Raw genomic sequence first — 17655 nt, forward strand, 5'->3', positions numbered from 1 at the left:
CTGTGTCTGCCGAGCTCCGCGGTTCCGCCTGTGTGTGCGAGGGAAGGAGCGGCGCGGGACGCAGAGGCGAGCGAGCGGGCGGCGGGACGTCTCCTGCGGCCGCGGACTTGCTGCGGCGCTCGGTGCGGGGAGCGGCGGCGGCGGCGGCAGCAGCGACAGCAGCAGCGGCGGCAGCAGCGGCAGCGGCAGCAGCGGCAGCGGCGGGCGCCTCTCCGCCGCCGGGGACGCCGAGGCGCGGTTGGTGGCCCTGACACCCGCGGCCCTGCCTCTCCTCCCTCGCCCCCGGCCCTCCCCATGTGATCGGTCCTAATCCCGGCTGTGTGCGCGCGCGGGGCTCCATTCCGCGGCGCCCGCTCTCCGTGCCCGGGTGGGTGCTGCTCGAGTGTGCGCTCCTCCGCCTCCCCATCCCCCTTCCCCGAGAATAAAAGAAGAACCAACCGAGCGGCGTGCTCAGAAAATAAATAAATAACCCGCACACACGCGTGCCGGGAGCCGAGGCGGCGGGGCCGGTGGCGGCGGCGGCGGCGGAGGAGGAAGAGGGACGCGCGGGGAAGGCAGTAACTTTGCAGCCAGCTCCGCACCCGGAGCTCCGGCGAGCGGTGTGCAGCGCGGCGGCGGCGGCGCGGAGTGTCTGGCCCCCGCCGGTCCGGTCGGGGTGTGCAGTCGGACGGACGAACGAACAGCGCGTCGCTGTCCCCCCGGCGGCTGGAGATGTCCGAGCCCAAGGCCATTGATCCCAAGTTGTCGACGACGGACCGGGTGGTGAAAGGTAAGCGGCGCGCCGGCCGCGGCGGCCGGGGTGCACCGTGTGCCGCAGGCACCGGGCGGCTCGCCTCCCCTCTGGTCCCCTCCCTCCCCTCCCCCGCCCCGGGCTCTCTCCCCGCTCCGGCCGCGGACCTTCTAGGATATTGTGCAACCCTCGGCCCCCCCCCCCCCTCGCGCGCACCCTGTCCCCCAGGCCTCCCCCCAGGCCCACTTGGGGGCATTTTTGTTTATGGGGGGGTGGAAGGATCCGTTAGCAAATGGCTGAGCCTTGGGGAGGCGGCCGAGGGGGTGGCGGAGGCGAGAGGGGGCGCCCGGGGTGCGGGGGCGGGGGGGCGGCGGTGGTTGCTGGCAGGGTGTAGCTGCTGTGACAGAAATAGGAAGTGGGTGGCTTGCTCACTGGCTTGCATGGGATCGGGTTTATGGTTTTCTTTTGCACAGGGAGGGGGTGGGGTATGGCTTTAAAAAAAAAATGAACACGGCATTTTTTAGGTGGCGGTGGTGGCTTCTCCTCGACCGACTGCCTGCCTGCCTCGGGCTGGGGTGCTCGGGGCGATCCATTGCAGCAAGTCCCTCCGCGCGCCCTTCCCCTCCCCCTGGAAGGGCCTGCACAGGACTCGCGAGAGAGCGGGAGAGCGTGGGGCGCCCGGCGCTGCCTGCCGCGCGGGGCGGGGGCGGGGCGGGGCGGGGGCGCCGCGGGCGGGGGGGGGGCGGAGGGCGCGCGCGGGGGCGGGGATCGACCCGGGCGTCCCACCGTCCCGGCCCCGGGATTCCCCCGCAGGCCCTGCGAGAGGCGAGAGAGCAGTTCACCCAGCTCCCCGGCCTCCCTCAGCCTTCCCCCCGCCGACCTGTCATTGCTCTCGAATGGTTCTCCGCCGGGGCGCACCTCCCCGTGGGGGAACTCGCCCCGCCGGCTTCCTCCGCGCCCGGCACCCCTTTCTCCAGGGGCTGGTTGGTTCTCCCAGGGCCAGGGAGCCTCTGCTTCTGGCGGAGATGGCCCTGAGCTTTCTGGCAAAGAGAAGCCGGGCTGTGTGTGGGGAGGAACGGGAGAGGCAGGGGTCTCCTCTATTGCACGGGGAGGAACCCACTTCCCTTGTGTTCCGTGGTGGAGTCCGGGAGGAAGCGTCCTAGGAATCCTGGAAGGATGATACAGCGTAGCAGAACCTCCAGGATTAAGTAGTAGCCCTCATGCCTGGGGGTCAGAATGCAGAGCAAAGCAGGGCTGGGCGTGGGCTAGGCGCTGAGCGGGCCTCTGAAATTGGAGACAAGGCTGGCTGGTGAAGAGAAAGAGAATGAGAGAGGTGGTGGTGGTGGTGGGGGTGGTGGGGGTGGCGGGGGGTGGGGGAGTTAGAGGTATAGAACCCAGGTGGGCTCTTATGTGGCCAGAGCTTGCAAGTAGAGTGAAGGCAATAAAGTCATTTGCATGAAGAGCCCATCGGTGAAATACTCCAGCGGCCTAAAGACCATACAGTCAGAATTCATGTGGGGCTTCAGAACTGTTCCTTGCTTCATTCGGATGTGCTCAGTTTTGAAAGTTTGTGTATGTGTTTTCTTATGGGGGAAATGGTGGTCTCCTTTATAAGGAAAATAGAATAAAATATCTTATTTTGTTTTGGTTATATTAAAGTCATTCCTGCCTCAATGTAGTATTCATAGACCCATCAAAATAAGAAGGAAATACCTGAAAAAAAAAATGACTGGAAAATGGGACTAGAGATGCACAGCTTTTCTTTCTGCAGGCCATGGATCCTCCTGTAAACAGTCAATTCAAATTCATTCAAAAGAACTATGGTTTGTTTTAAGGCTTTCTGTTGACATGTAAAACAAGACCTTTTGCTAAAATATCAGAGAGAACAAATATCTCTCTGATGTGTGAAGTTTAGGTGTTGTAACACCAATGTGTATGCTAAGATTACCTAGTTTCAAACAATTAATATAAAACTTGCAATTAAAATGATAAGCAGTAAAGGTGTCAGCAATGAAAAAAAATACTTATGTGCAAACACATAGATCACATTCCCTGTTTTAAATCACAAAGTGTGGATTCTACATGTAAATGTGAAATTGTCATCAAGTGACTAATACAAAAAATAATTGTATATTCAGGCTTGGTGTCTTTACCAGTTAATGTGAAAGAGTACATTCAACCATTCTGTGGCTGTTTGCCTTCCTTTTCTCCCCAGTGCAGAGTATATATATAAAATGTCCCCCCAAAATGGATACACACTTTGAGATTATAAAGTCAGTGTTTTTTAATATATGGTTCATTTTCAGAATTTAAAAGAATCTACAGAAGTGAGTGTATACATTTTTGGGGATACCTTGTATATTATGAATGGAGCTTTTCATCATAAGTACACCAATGCATAATTCCAAAAGTTTGGTCTATATACTATTATAGAACAAATGTGGTTAATAAACACAAAATAGAAAAGTTAATTTTACATTTGTTTTGATAAGCCTCTTGATGTGAAATTCTGAATGTGAAATTTTACTTAAAGAAAAAAGTTTTATTGGCGAATTCTGATTTTTAAGGTGGGCACTATTTCTTACACTTTCTTACAGACTTAAAAGCCATTAGCAAGTGTTGGATTCAACATTTTGTCATAAGTATAATTTTTATGGTTAATTATTTGAGATGATACTCTATTTTGATGATCAGTCCACTATGAAATAGCAGTTCCCCTTGAAGATGTATACAGATGCTTGGTGAGTACAGAGTACATGTATAATGAATGGAGAACATTACCAAACAATTTTTCATATTCATAAAAATTACATAAGACAGTTCACAAAATCATGACTTCACTCTACATTTTGCTAGAACTTCATCTTCATGCTGAGATTGACTTATTCTTTAATGCAGGAAAGGGATTATCTTTGAGGAAATTTCTGTGCTCCTTAAACTTTATCTCCTTGTACCAAATGCAGTTATAGAAGTATTTGCTTACATAGAGTATTTGGATCATTATTACCATGGTGTGCCATGGCATTTGTTTACAGTTACCTTCATTAGAGTGAGCTGGTTTTTATGGTATAACAAAATGCTATTTACAAATAAAGCTCTGCTTGTGAGTAGTAGTATGATTTTCTTGACTTATAGTTCCAGCATGCAACTTTAGAAAAATAGGTTGAATTTAAGTTGCAACTAACTGATTTTTCAGGTTTTCAGCACCTTCTCAAGTGTGTTCAGAGACCCTTATCAGTATTCTAAACCTTAGGAATGAAAGGAAATGGATGCAGCATTAAAGATGAAACGCATTCATTTAGATTACCTTGGAAAAGCCACTTCATTTAGCAAAACTAGCTGTTTCATTGAGATGTTCTTGGATTAAAAAAAAGGAAAGTATAAAAATTCAGAGAAAACATCGTGGTAGTAACATTTGTTGGAAATTAGAATAACATGATTCATTGTTTTACATTTACATTTAAAAAAAGAGTCATATATAATAAAAGACTAATATGCAAATCGACCAAATGACAGAATGACTGGTCACTATAACGTGCACTGGCCACCAGGGGGCAGACATTCAATGCAGGAGTTGCCCCGTGGTGGTCAGTCCACTCCCACAGGGGAAGGGGCCACTCAGCCAGAAGCCGGGCTCACGGCTGGTCAGTGCAGCGGCAGTGGTGGGAGCCTCTCCCAACTCTGCAGCAGGGCTAAGGATGTCCTACTGTTGGCCCTAAGCTATTAGTTGGACATCCTCGAGGGCTCTGGGACCATGAGAGGGTACAGGCTGGGCTGAGGGACCACCCTGAGAGCACAAATTTTGTGCACCGAGCCTCTAGTTGCATAATATAAAGCAAAAGATGGAGGAATTTAAATAGAAGAATAACTACTACTTCCCTCCCCTGACATACTCAATAGTCTGTTTTTTCTCTGTAGTGATGCTCTACAGACATTTCTTTTCAAACTTTAGCTCTCTTCATTGATCCCTGCCTGATTCTGCCTTTAACTCTTAGCCTGGCCCTAACATTCCCTGCTGGCTGTAGAACTTCGCTACATGACAGCTAAATACTTGGAAGAAATGAAACTGTTATGTGATGAGTGCACTGCTTTGTTTCATCTGTTGCCCTTCCCTCTGCTCCCACTTATTTATGCATTTATTGGTTGCATGTTGTATGTGCCCTGATTGGAGATTGAACCCATTACTTTGGCATATTGGTATGATGCTCTAACCAACTGAGCTACCCAGCTAGGGCAGCACTTCTTTTTTAAAATACAGTCATCTGGTGGGAATGATGTAGACACTGAAAATTTGATGTGTCCTTATTGATAGAATCAGAGAAAGGAATAGAACTTGGTGTTTTTCTTCTTTTTATTCCCCTAATCCATGCATTTGCCTCACAGCAAAATATATTATGGCTCTATTTTAAAATATGGTCTATCTGACTTTCTATGAACTTACTCCTATCTCTTGCAACTGGAAATTCTGCACATGCCTGCCAAGAGCAAAACAAACAAATGGATATCAGAGATTTATGTTCACAGTTGCCTTCAGATCATGACAATACCACCTTACAGTGTTGTCAATTTCAGGTATTTTCTACAGTTGTGAAACTAGAAAAATGATGGTTGATGTTCAAAGACAGAATTTTATTCATATGGAGTTAAGTAAAAAAAAAAAATTCATCAGCTCTAACATTAAAATATGTAGAGTCTTTTTCTACAACCCCGATTTTTCTTTTTTGGGGGAGGAGTTACTCCTACTTCTGAAATTAAATGTTTAGTTGTCTCTACTATGTAGCATTGGAATGTTTTGGAAATTCTAGTATGTCAGTGTCCAAACTATGTCTCCCAGGTTGCTGCATAAACTTGGAAGTTACATAACATTTTTTGTTGATGTGTGTATTCAAAATTTTCATTTTGGAAGTATGGTCATTGAACCAGTGGTGCCTAGTTCCATGTCTTGCTTATTATGCACTGAATAAATTCTGACTGAATGATCTGGGCATTATAAAATTCTCACCTGCCTCCTTAAGCATTACCTGGAGAAAAAATTATTTGTTTATTTTGAGTATATTACGTTAAGTTATGATTGGTTGTAAATGGTTCTATATGGTGACTGGTTGCTAATTGCTTCCTTCTCCAGCCATGGTAGGGAATGGAGAATGAGACCTTAAAAAGGTGGCATAATGAGATTGAGAGCAGTTTTGTTATTTAGTCATTTGGACTGGCTTTGTGCCAGTAGAGTTTAAAAGGCTAAATCCTTTTCAACTTATATTAGCTTGAACTTGAAAGCTTCTTTCAGTTTTGTTGTTTTTTTCCTTAGGCTGGTCAATATCTGATAAGCAGAAAAGATATGTTAATCACTCAGTGTTTGATTTATTGGGTTATTTATGTATTTTAATTATTGTCCAGACTTGGACTGAAGAGAAAATGACCTGGCAAATTTCATGAAAAACAAAACAAAACAAAACACCACACACACAAACTAAAACAAATGAAACCCTTTTCCATTATTTATATCTCAATTTATCATTTTCTGTAATGCTTTTGTAATCCAGAAATGAGCCTTCTCCAACACAACCTCCTGGCCCCAAAAAGTCATTAGATGCTATCCAGCCGGAAGATATATGGGCTATTGAAAGTTAAAAAAAGTGGCACCAGTTCTGCTGACACCTTATATTCTCTTAGGGCTTTAAGCCATCCCTGGATATTTGTTTTTAAACTTATAAGCTATTCCATTTTATCAAATTAAAAGCACAATACATTCTCTTAGAATGACAGAACCTGAGTCAGGACTTCAAAACTTATTCTTCTTCTTATTTTTGCTTTTTACAACAAAGGAATTACAAGTTTTTTTTTGTTTTGTTTTGTTTTGTTTTGTTTTGTGTGTGTGTGTGTGAGAGAGAGAGAGAGAGAGAGAGAGCGCGCGCGCAAGCGCGCTCGAGAGCACGCTTGCTCGCAGGAGTGCAAATTAAACCTAACATTGTTGGTCTGTTATGCATATTTAATGCTAATAAATTAAAGTACACAGATATCTGCTCTGTGTTGGTCTGATTATTTGCATGATAACAGTTTTCATTATTTAATTCTCATTATTCAACCTGTTCAGATGTCACCTCCTGTGCAACTGGTATCTCCATACCTTCAGTTGGAGTAAAGGGACTCAGCTTCTTCATTCTCGCAGCAGACACCCTAAATAGAGCATGTTGCTTTGACTATTCTTTACCTTTCTGTCCCCACCCCTTCCCCCTAGGAAGTGGAGAGCTCAGGAGAGTGGGGCCAGGTTCCATTTATCTTCAGCACTGAAGAATAGACATTTTTTGGTAAATGCTTGGGTGGTTTATGTTTTATTGATTTTAGAGAGAGAGGAAGGGCGGGGGGGGGGGATGTAGGAGGGGGGACAGAACAAAACATCAATATGAGAGAAACGTCATTTGCTTACTGGGGATCCAACCAAAAAACCTTTTGGTGTATGGGGCGACGCTCCAAACAACTGACCCACTGAGGCAGGCCTGTAGAATAGGCACTTGATTGATGGTTGTTAAATGAATGAAATACCAGATGCAAGAATAAGAGGGATTTAAATTTCTCAATTATTGGTTTTTTTTCTATTTTGAAATTTTGTGTAATTTAAATCATGGGCAGGTCACAATCATCTGATGAGTTTTTTGATTTGTAAGTGCCATTCCTATAGGAGAATTTTTTCGCATGAGTTTTGAAATGCTGTGTTCCATTATTTGAATTTTTTTTTTTTCCCTAGCAGGAGTGGCTTACCCAGGGAGTGCTTGGTGTTCAGTGGGTCAGTGTCAGTTATAGGGTATCAGTCTGAGGTGGGCAATGCTTTTTTCTTTGGAACTTGTGATGACTCCAGGTTGGGTGGAAGGGTGGGGAGTGTAACTATTATGACAAGCATCTGGGAGGCCCAGATTGGCTTTCACAGTTATATTACTTATTTAGAGAAATGTGCAAGTGAGTAAAAGCTAGTGCATTCATGAACCAGCACAGGGATATAAAACATAGTGCAGGTGCCGATATTAGGTGTCTGTGTAACACAAACAAAAAATCTTCAGGCCCATCACGTGATTTCAGGCTGCTTGTGAGTCAGCTCCCTGGATAGCATGTCTACATGGTTTTGAGAAAAGCCAGCCTTGGGGTGAGATCAACAGGGAGGCAGTATGCTGAGGCACCTGCTCTTAGCCCTGTTCTCACAGAGGACCGTTGGACCTACATTGGCCCAGACTTGCTCATGTGGCCCCCATTAAAGTAGGCCAGCCAGGGTTTTCCAAGCTTCCAGGATTTAATCTGTCTTCCTAGTGCAGAAATACTTTTCTTTTAGGGAGTTGAAGACTAAGGAAAGAATAGTTTCCTACATAAAATCTTATTAATGTCAACTTATTCTAATTTGCATTCAGCAACCTCTCTGTACCCCTCACCTATGATCAAAATTCTATTTCAGCACTTGGTCTCATTCCACATGCACTTCCAGACATGGACGTGGAAAATTCAGAGTATGCTAAAAAAATAAGAATCTAAGCCTCCACCCCCCACCCCCAGTGCTTAAAGGACTTCAAAACTGCAACAGCAACTGAGAGATTACTCAGACCTAAAAAAGTAAAGGTTGAGTGGCAATTTAACTATGGATTTCAAGTACTAAGAAATATCTTTCACAGTGGATCGCACTCAGATGTTGTCCATCACCACTATCAACTGAATAAGAGAAAACACTATTGGGAAGCGTTAGAGATTTAGGTGATTTTTTTTTTTTTTTTTTTTAGATCAATCAGTGACATCTAGCACTGGTGTGAATTACGGGGCTCTTCTGAATGTAGAGAATAAATGATCCTCATTAATTTGGATTGGAAATATGATCTAAATCTAAATTTGTGCAATTTTGAATTAGGGAGAACCTTTTGTCTGAGCCTAAGCAGAACAAACAAGTCAGACTGTTAGAACTGGAAGGTGCACCAGAAGTCTCGCTGGGCCATACCCTGTGGGGAAAACCCCTATCCCTCCTCCCAGATGGGTGGTAATTCTGCTGCTGCCTGAACACATTTCGTGGGAAGAATTCCCTGCTTCCTAAGACTTCCTGCCTCATCCTGGCCATTTCTGCTTGCCAGAATGTTTCCTTATGCTTGACCTCCATCCGATGCTCTGCGTGCATATGTGTTCCTCCCCCCATTGCCCTGTAGAGTTAAATAAAATGAGCTCTGTGTCTTCCACTTATTGGATAGTAACAACCTTTACCGGCATGTGTTTAATCTTCTAGCTCTTCTCCACATGGCATGATTGCTGGGTCCTTTGCCATGCCAGCAGCCTTCCTTAACACCATGTCACATTGTCAAGCTCTCTTGAAAATGGAGGAGGGAGCAAAGTTTCATCTTGGCTTGCCTCCTTCTGTGGAACCTTGGGCACCTTGGACTTGGGTGCTTCGGTGGGTGCTCTCACTTTGCCCTTCTGTGTGCTCCTGCAAGCCTTTACACTTCCTGGAATACATGCTCGTGGCTGGCGGGCCCGATCTCCCGTTCTTCCCAGGATGTCTTTTGGTCGGAGGAGTGCCGCTGTCCTCATGCCATACCTTCCCTCTGCATGCCCTTCCCAAGGAAATGCCATTCAGTTGTGTTTTCTCCAGTTCCTTTGCAGCTTTCGGGTATCAAACACCTCATCTGCTCTAGAAGTAGGAACCTTCCAGAAAACCCTGATAGCAGATGCATTTTCGCAGTGATTTTTCTAGAGGCCGTTGGCTTTCATTTTGCTTGCTTTTACTTGTAATGCAGGCAAGTATAATAATAAAGAGAGCATGGTAACATGAACTGTTGTGGTGGTAGTGGGGTAATGGAGGACCGGCCAGTTCCTTTGTTTACTTTTCGAATCACACCATGAAGGCAGCTCAGCACGCCTCTTGACCAGAGCCTAACCTGCCTCTCCTGCCTGCTCTTACTTCTGGCACCCAGTCTTTGAAGGTTGTTGATAAACAGCTCCTAAGGCCATTGAATTTGGCTAACCCAGTGAGTTCAATTGTAATTTGATAACAAGCTTAAGTTTCACAGAGGCCTAAAAGAGGTCAGTGGCTTCCAACTGTGGTGTCACAACACATTTCTGTGTTACACTCAGCTGTGAGGCATTAACAGGTACTGATAAGGCACAGAAGTTTGCAAATAACTTATTTTAAAACTAGAGGCCCAGTGCATGGGATTAGTGCACTGGTTGGGGGCTTGCTTGGCCTGCTAGGATCTGCTGGCTGTGGGAGCACAGCTCATCCCAGTCAGCCAAGCAGTAATCCTACTGTGGGAGCACACTGACCACCAGGGGGCAACTCCTGAATTGAGCATCTGCTCCCTGGTGGTCAGCGTGTATCATAGCAGCTGGTTGTTCTGGTTATTCTGCCATTTGGTCACTGGGCTTTTATTATATATTGATAGGATATCTATGTATGAATTGGGATGGATTCATGGTCAACTCCCAAATTTTGCTCTTCACTTGCATTCTGATATGTGTTCTCTTGTGGGAGAGAAAGGAATGAAGCGACAACTGTCAGGGTGGAAATTTTGCATAACTTATCTTTCTCATCTTATTGATATGCTTTAATCACGGTGAAATTATACATTTTTGTAATCTGTCAACCTTTGCCTTATTTCCGTGAGCATTTTTAAGTATAGCTTATTAGAATCTGGATTCAAACATGCTAGTGTTGTATACAAGTGAATGTTATGTCATGTGCATCTTGATGGGGAAAAAAGGCCAAGACCGAAGATTGTAGAATACACTTGTGCTAGCCAGATCTGTAGACTGAATAGGTCTTAAAATGTATAAGTAAGCACCTCTGGTGAGATTTCAAAGTACCCCATGAAATCTTTTCTTAAACATCTTACAGGGGCCATGCCCGAAATTCCAGGATTAATTTTTTATTTCGGATAAAATTGGATACCTTTATTAGAAGTTTCTAAAGTAAGCAATCTTTAAAAAAATAATTCAGTGAATTGACTAAAGTTTTCACTTTGCTTTTGGTTGGTACTGTATCTAAGGGAAAAAAAAAATCTGTATTTCTGGAGCTATTTTGAAAGTGAACTTTGATGTCAGTTTTTAAAGATAAATTTTAAAAAATCCATAACCCATGCCTCTTAACAAGTATCACTCAATTTTCTATACTGCTCCCCTCAAGTCTGATATAACTGTAATATCCCAGCTGGTAAATGAATTACATGTCCTATTTTTGAGTATTAAATAGCTGTAAAAAATATTATTTTCTTCATTTATCTGCCATTTATCCTTCCATGCTGTTCATGAATGCAACATAGTTTTACTGCTCACTTTTTGCCTGGCTTTGTGCTATCTTCTTGGCGCTTAAAATAAAATAGTCACTTTTTAAAGATTACTGTCCAGCATGGGGGATGAAAGAAAATCACAGTATAAGTTGTAATTATTTTAATAGCACAAGATGTAACATGCTGTGGAGTGCAGAATAGGGAATGATTTTTTCATCGTAGACTATACTTTTATTTATTTTTTATTTTTTGCAAAAGTAGGTGGGACTAATATTAATTTTTTTTAGTATGACATATATGCATGTATATACACTAATATGCATACATAAGCATATACATACACACACACACACACATATATATTGTATGTTTGCATGTTGTTAGGATATGGGCTTATTTTTAAATGAAAGTGGCATAAAAAGTGCTGCAAGAAGAGTGATGGCCTTGTTTATCTGGATTTCTGTGGCCATTATATTATCTGTGAGCCAGGTACATGATAGAATCATGGGCTCCTGAAAGTGGAAGCGACTTTAAAAGTGAGCTAGTTCCGCCAGATTCCAAAAAATGTTCAATGGTTAACAAGCTCTTCCCGACCCCCAGCCCTCAGTGTCACCGGTGATCCAGAAGCAGCATCAGAATGTGGAACGACCATTGGTGTACAGTTTGACAGAACTTGCATTTAAATCCTGCTTTCTCCATGTGCCAGCTGAGTGCTCATGGCATGGTCATGGAACCACCCTGCACCCATTTTCCCTACTGGAAACTGGAAATGATCATAAGTGGTGTCATTGCAAGGTTGTTGTAACCCTGAGAGGGCTCAAAAAGAGCTCTTGATGTCCATTAGGTATTATTATTTCATTTTTGGATAGCTCCTTTGAAAGCACAGCTTTCTGCTTCTAGAAGTAACCTGTGTTACAGTATATACGTCCTCATCTCCTACACCCTGCCAAATCCATTGGAGTTTGGGGGCCTCTATCATTCCTCTGATACAGCTTGGCAACAGTCACCAGTGACTCTTGACCTGCTGCTTTCTATGATATTTGCCGTGAGGGGCCACCTCTTTCTTCTTGAAACATTGCCTTCGTTGGCTTTCTTGGCTTTCCTCTTTCTCTGACTATTTTTCCCCCCAGCTCCTCTTGACTGAGTCCTAAATGAGGATGTTCCTTTATCCCTTTACACGTTTGTTCAGGCAACTTTACCTCCTTATACTCAGAGGATTGACTATTGCTTATAGGCTGATGATAAACACATCTGTATTTGCAACCTAGTCTTTTTTCCAGAGCTTTCTCTCAAGCCTTGTATACAGTAGTTGCTGTGGACAGGTCTGGTCAGTATAAAGTGGGGTATTTCTTCTCATGTGTTTCCTATCGTGGGCGATGCTACCACCAGCAGTGCAGTTAATTAAACCTGTGGTGCAGTTCAGGTCTTTGAAATACTTCACCATGCAATAGTAGCCTCCCAATATAGACTATTTGCTTTCAGATTTGTCCCCTCCCATATTGTGGCTATAGGGATCACTTTAAGATGAACATCTGATTGTGCTGATCCCATATTTGGTGGTTGACCCTTTTTTTTTTTTTTTAATTGGTTTGTGGGAACTTTATATATATTATGGAATTTAACCTATTTTGCATGACTTTTGAAAATGCATGCACTAGGGCATATTTACATTGTGTTTAATTTACTTTAAGTCTCTAGTTTAGAGCAATGTAAATTCTTGAGGGCAGGGAGAACATTTTTTATTCATATGTGTACTCTGAATGCTTCTCTCTGTTTATGTAAAGTTGATTGAACTAAACTATTGAAAAACTCCAAAGATACCTTTCCTGGCTTCATTTTGCTTTTCTACTGCATGGAACACTCTTGCTTATGATTGTGTCCTCAGTCTGATCCCCTCAGGCACAGCTGCCTGCACTACTTCCTATACTTGGTACACTCATGTATCACAAGCATTTGCAACTAAATGTTCTCTTTAACCTTGAAGCCATCCAGAACAAGGGCTTGTCTGCTTCATCTTCCGAGTGCTTAGATGCCTCGCATGTAATTAATCATGTGTTTTGTCACCTCACCACCCTGCCAACAAACAAATTGACTGTAAAAGATACACTTGTTCGTCACAAACGTATGACTATGTTAGTACTCGTTTGTTTACCGCCATGCAGCACCAGCATATACATTTTATTAACGTAGGCCAGGTTGAATTGCTTTTTCTAGTAACCTTCACGTTTCGAATACCTGACTTCTCATCTCCCTCCCCAGGAATTTTCATGTAAACTTAGAAACTGGGTCTCTTTCACTCTGGATGTTGTGATTATTTTATACAATTCTAAGCACAAAATTTCAGGTGTCCCCTTAATTTGATGTAATCATGCTTACCTCATTTTCTGATTCTAGCCTTACCAGATCTTGTTAAACATCTGGATTTTTCTCTCTTCTCTTTAGTTATTTGCCCCAATTTATTCCCTTAGCAGATCTGCCCAGGCCTTTATCTAATAAGCCTGGCAACCAAATGAATTTTTGGAGCCAGTCAGTCTGGATGAGTGAGTTCACAAATCTTCAGTTTAGTTTCTGCATCTGTAACATGGGGAAATAATCCCACCCGTCTTAAGAAACTTGATCTTTTCCTTACTTAACTGATGTATTTTTTCTATAGCTGTACTCTGGAATGACAAATTAAAAAAAAAAAGTCTAATGGCTTTTGCCTACCCTGAGATTTATTTAAAAATATTTTATAAAAAAAAAAAAAAAACCAAACCCAAATACATGTTTGTTTGTTTTTTTTAAGGAATAATGATTAGAAGGTTGGAGTGTTTATTACTGGCATATGTCTTGGACTATGTATGATTTCACACCATTATACTTCTGTTCACTTGTCAGCTACTTTGCTTCTCTATCGGATCCTGCTCAAAGGAAATAAATAAGTAATAAAGAGTTTACATAATAGAGCTTTCTATTCTAAAAATGTTAATAACATTACTGTGTAAGGCTCGCCCTGCACACACATTACTTACTTTTATCCTTCCAATACTCCTAGGGAAGGGGAGATTCAGTTCCTTTCCAAGGTCACAGAAGTGAGCAAGTGGTGGAGCAGGCATTTGGACTTGAACAGTTTTAACTTCAGATTCTGTTTTTATTCCAACCCCCCCATCCCCACTATAACATTATGTTGAAGTGCATACAAGGCCAAATTCATTATTCAGTATCCATTAATTTTTAGAAAATATACTTTATTAGGGATTTGATATTACATAAAATATTGTTGGTACTAGGCATTAGCTTAATGAGAACATAATTGGCCTTTTCTGTGGTAGGGAAAGCTAGCACTTTTTAGAAATACGTAGCTGAAGCTCACAAACAATTGGACTGGATTGTGAATTAGGCTTTACTTGGCTTTACTGACCTTATCACAGCATTAGAAGACAAACTAATCTAAACCATAAAAAAGTGCTTTATGAGATACATAAAAAAAGGTATTTTTATTGGGCCTTGAGTTTTTCTGCTAGGTTAACACTGGAAAAACACCAAACACCTCGTGTTAGCTATTGTAAATACTGTTGGCCTTTGTTTCAGAGACTTTGCTTCTTTATATTCATTTTTATATTTTTGTCAGTAAAGCAAATAAAGGAAGCCACACATAGCTAAAGTGAAAGCCACTTCAAGGAGACATCACATGAAACATTTTGAGGAGGGAGTTATGTGGTTTTATTGTAACATGCAAATGTGAATTGTTTTGCGATCAGAATTTTTCATTTGCCACTCATAAGTATTTGGTACTGTGATGGCTGTTCAGGACTAGCCTAGTTGCACTTTCAAACTGATGTCATAATTATGTAAAAGAAAAGAGTGTTGATTCTGATTCAGAATTTTAATGCTCTCTGAGGCAGGTGATTAGAGAAATTATGTCTTTATTCACATGATTGCTAAATACATTTCTGATCCAAGCGATTCTGGTTTGACTGACTTTGAGAAGACATGTGCTTGTGAAGTAGTTGCAGGTCATGGGCGCAGGTGGAATGGAAGATTAGCACCTTGCCTGGATCCCCTGAGTATGTGAATTCAAGGAGCTCCAATTTCATACTGGGGCCTCTAGCTTTCCCTTGCTTCATGGCTAATAGCTCTGTATGTGGGGAAAGTTCTTCCCTGCTGGAATCAGCTTGGGTTCACGTTTTCTTTTTCTTTCCTTTTGCCCATGACATTTTTGTCAACCTTTGACTTCAAATATGCTGCTGCTTCTTCTTTTTTTAATGGTTGTTTAAAGGTGTTCCTTAACACATAGAATAAAAAAATAAATTTAATTCTTAAACAGAAGTACAACTAGGGTGTTTTATTGACAGTTCTTATGTTGATATATATATATATATATATATATCACACACATACACACACACACACAGAGAAAGAGAGAGAGAGAGAAAGAGAGAGAGAGAGAAAGAGAGAGAGAGAGAGAGAGAGAGAGAGAGAGAGAGAGAGAGAGAGAGAGAGAGAGAGAGGTAAGCTATTTCATGGCCTGAAAAAACAAAATATACATTAAAACTTTCCTGCTCTGTGTGCTTATTTTAATCCTTGACCCATACCTTGTCTGAAATAAGCGTTACCTTTTAAGGAAATTGATACAGAGATATAATTATGTCTAGTGTTTATTATTGCACACACATATATAATTTGAATGTTATTAATATAGGGAAAATATCAGATAAGTTTGTGTTAAAGTAGGAATATCTAAATAGAATAGCACATGATTAAGTATTTCATCCATTCCATGTATGAACAATGCGAGAAATATATAGGAAGTGTGCCTGAGTACAGCTGTTTAAGATGTGGCTTTAACCTGTCCTAAGAGTGAAAGTGTAAAATAATAGCATAGAACTAGCTTTTGAGAACTATCCTAATAAAGGCAACTTCCGAACCCACTTCACTGTTTTTTGCTCATTTGTGAATGAATGAGGGAGGTTTGCATATTGGTAGTACTTTCCAAGTTGTAGAATTTTTTTCTTGTGGAAGAGAGGCATGCCCCTGAGTCGCATTCAGTCACAACATTTGATTAAAATTCAATTGGAATGTACATAAGTGAGATTCAATATGCAGCTTCTTCTGCAAGTTCTGTTAAAAAAAGGAAATATGCATTAAATCGTTTTCTGTCCATCCACTATTTTTAATATATTTTATTCTTTCACTCTTATGATAAACTGTATATTGTGAAATTGTGCACTTTCCTCTGTGCAGGGTTTACAACTGAGGAGTTTTGTGAATGGTTTGATTTATTTCCGGCATGATGGAATTGTCTCCAATAAGTGAATATATTTAAATGATTACACAATTATGTTTGAATTATGTTACAGATGATAAAGGTGCCATTTGTTCTTGATCTTCTGTCCTTGGAAGGGATAGCACCAGAAATGATATTTTGCTTTTGATTATTTGGCATGTAGTCAAGACATTACTTTCCTCCTGAACTGCTCTCCCCAGTTACTGTCTAGAGATTTTCATAAATGAAGGGAGTGAATGGAAGGAAAAACTGGTTTGCTTGCAGTCAGGGCAATAGTGTAGCAGCTAGTAGTGGTGTTTGTCAATAGGTCACCCTGAACTTATTTGTGTTCTTATGCAAGAAACCTTTTTATGCATTTAGCTCAGCCCTTTGCATTCTGGATAATTCATTGTGTGCTGCGTGCTGCTATTTCTGATGGTATAATGTTAAGAAAGAGGGAATAGAGAGGACTGAAATAACACAATGATGGTATACCATCTTCATTCTTCACAGACCCACCTGTTTCTATTTTAGCAACACTTTACCATTTTCTTTTTGCTTCTTTTTAAATTGGACTCATTTGGATTAAAATTAAATTCATCTTTATGATGTGACTGCTTGGTGTCAGTTATTTTTAAAAATGCTGTGGTTTTTTAAATCTCTGTGGTAATCCTTATGAAGTGGTTAATATAGAGACCTGTTCTGTTGAAGAGTACACTGTATTTTGTGGATCAGAGAGGTTAAATAATTTGTTCATTATCACAGAGCTAATCAGTAGAGAAGCTAAGATTCCTAAACAGAGCATTTGGAATTATTTTGAAAAATTTTAAACATACGTAGAAGTTGAGAGAAGAGAGCAGTTGACTGTTGTGTGCCAGTCCCACAGACTAATCATTGAGCTATCCAGGTTTCGCTGTTTGCTTTATTTATTTCTTTTTCTTTTTTCTGAATTATTTTAAAGTAGATTGTTTTCAACTCTGCAAATTTTGACTATGGGACAAATCTTTTATCTCTATACCAGATTGTCTTTGAAGAGAATGTCATAAGGTGAAGACTGAACAAATAGAAGCCATATTTTTCTAGAAAACAAGTTTATATATTCAGTTTGCTCTTCATTTATTAATGAAATAGCAGGGAGATAGCCAATACTTTTTGAGTAATTATTTGGGGGTAAGAATAGCCATTCATGCCTCATACCTCTTAACTCGCGCAGTTTTCAATAACCCTGTACTCTATAATTCTTTCTTGTGGGTTCAGGTTGTTTTCTTAAAAGATAAGTATCTCTTTACATAAAATTAAAGCATTTTGCAATCTACATTGCCTTAAGTCATAATGTCTTTTCCACTCCTCATCTTTACTACTAATTCTAATAGTACATTGATGAAGGTATATTGCTGGTTGCTGCCCAAAAGTGTGGTCCATAGACCAATGTATGC

General features: G+C 41.7%; 1 protein-coding gene across 4 annotated transcripts in view; it reads left to right on the forward strand.

Moving 5' to 3' along the window:
- Positions 1–647: 647 nt before the first annotated feature.
- The window catches only part of PPP3CA (protein phosphatase 3 catalytic subunit alpha), a 291565-nt gene continuing 274557 nt past the window's right edge, over positions 648–17655 (forward strand). For 3 of the 4 annotated variants that reach the window (XM_036410486.2, XM_036410494.2, XM_036410503.2), the window contains exon 1: positions 648–769. In XM_036410486.2, coding sequence (XP_036266379.1) covers positions 712–769 — 58 coding nt within the window. In that variant the 5' untranslated portion in view covers positions 648–711. The remainder of the gene's footprint in view (positions 770–17655) is intronic. The other variant, XM_045570402.1, reaches the window with a different exon arrangement.

Source organism: Pipistrellus kuhlii, unplaced genomic scaffold (genome assembly GCF_014108245.1).
Source record: "Pipistrellus kuhlii isolate mPipKuh1 unplaced genomic scaffold, mPipKuh1.p scaffold_m20_p_1, whole genome shotgun sequence".
Lineage (NCBI taxonomy): Eukaryota > Metazoa > Chordata > Mammalia > Chiroptera > Vespertilionidae > Pipistrellus > Pipistrellus kuhlii.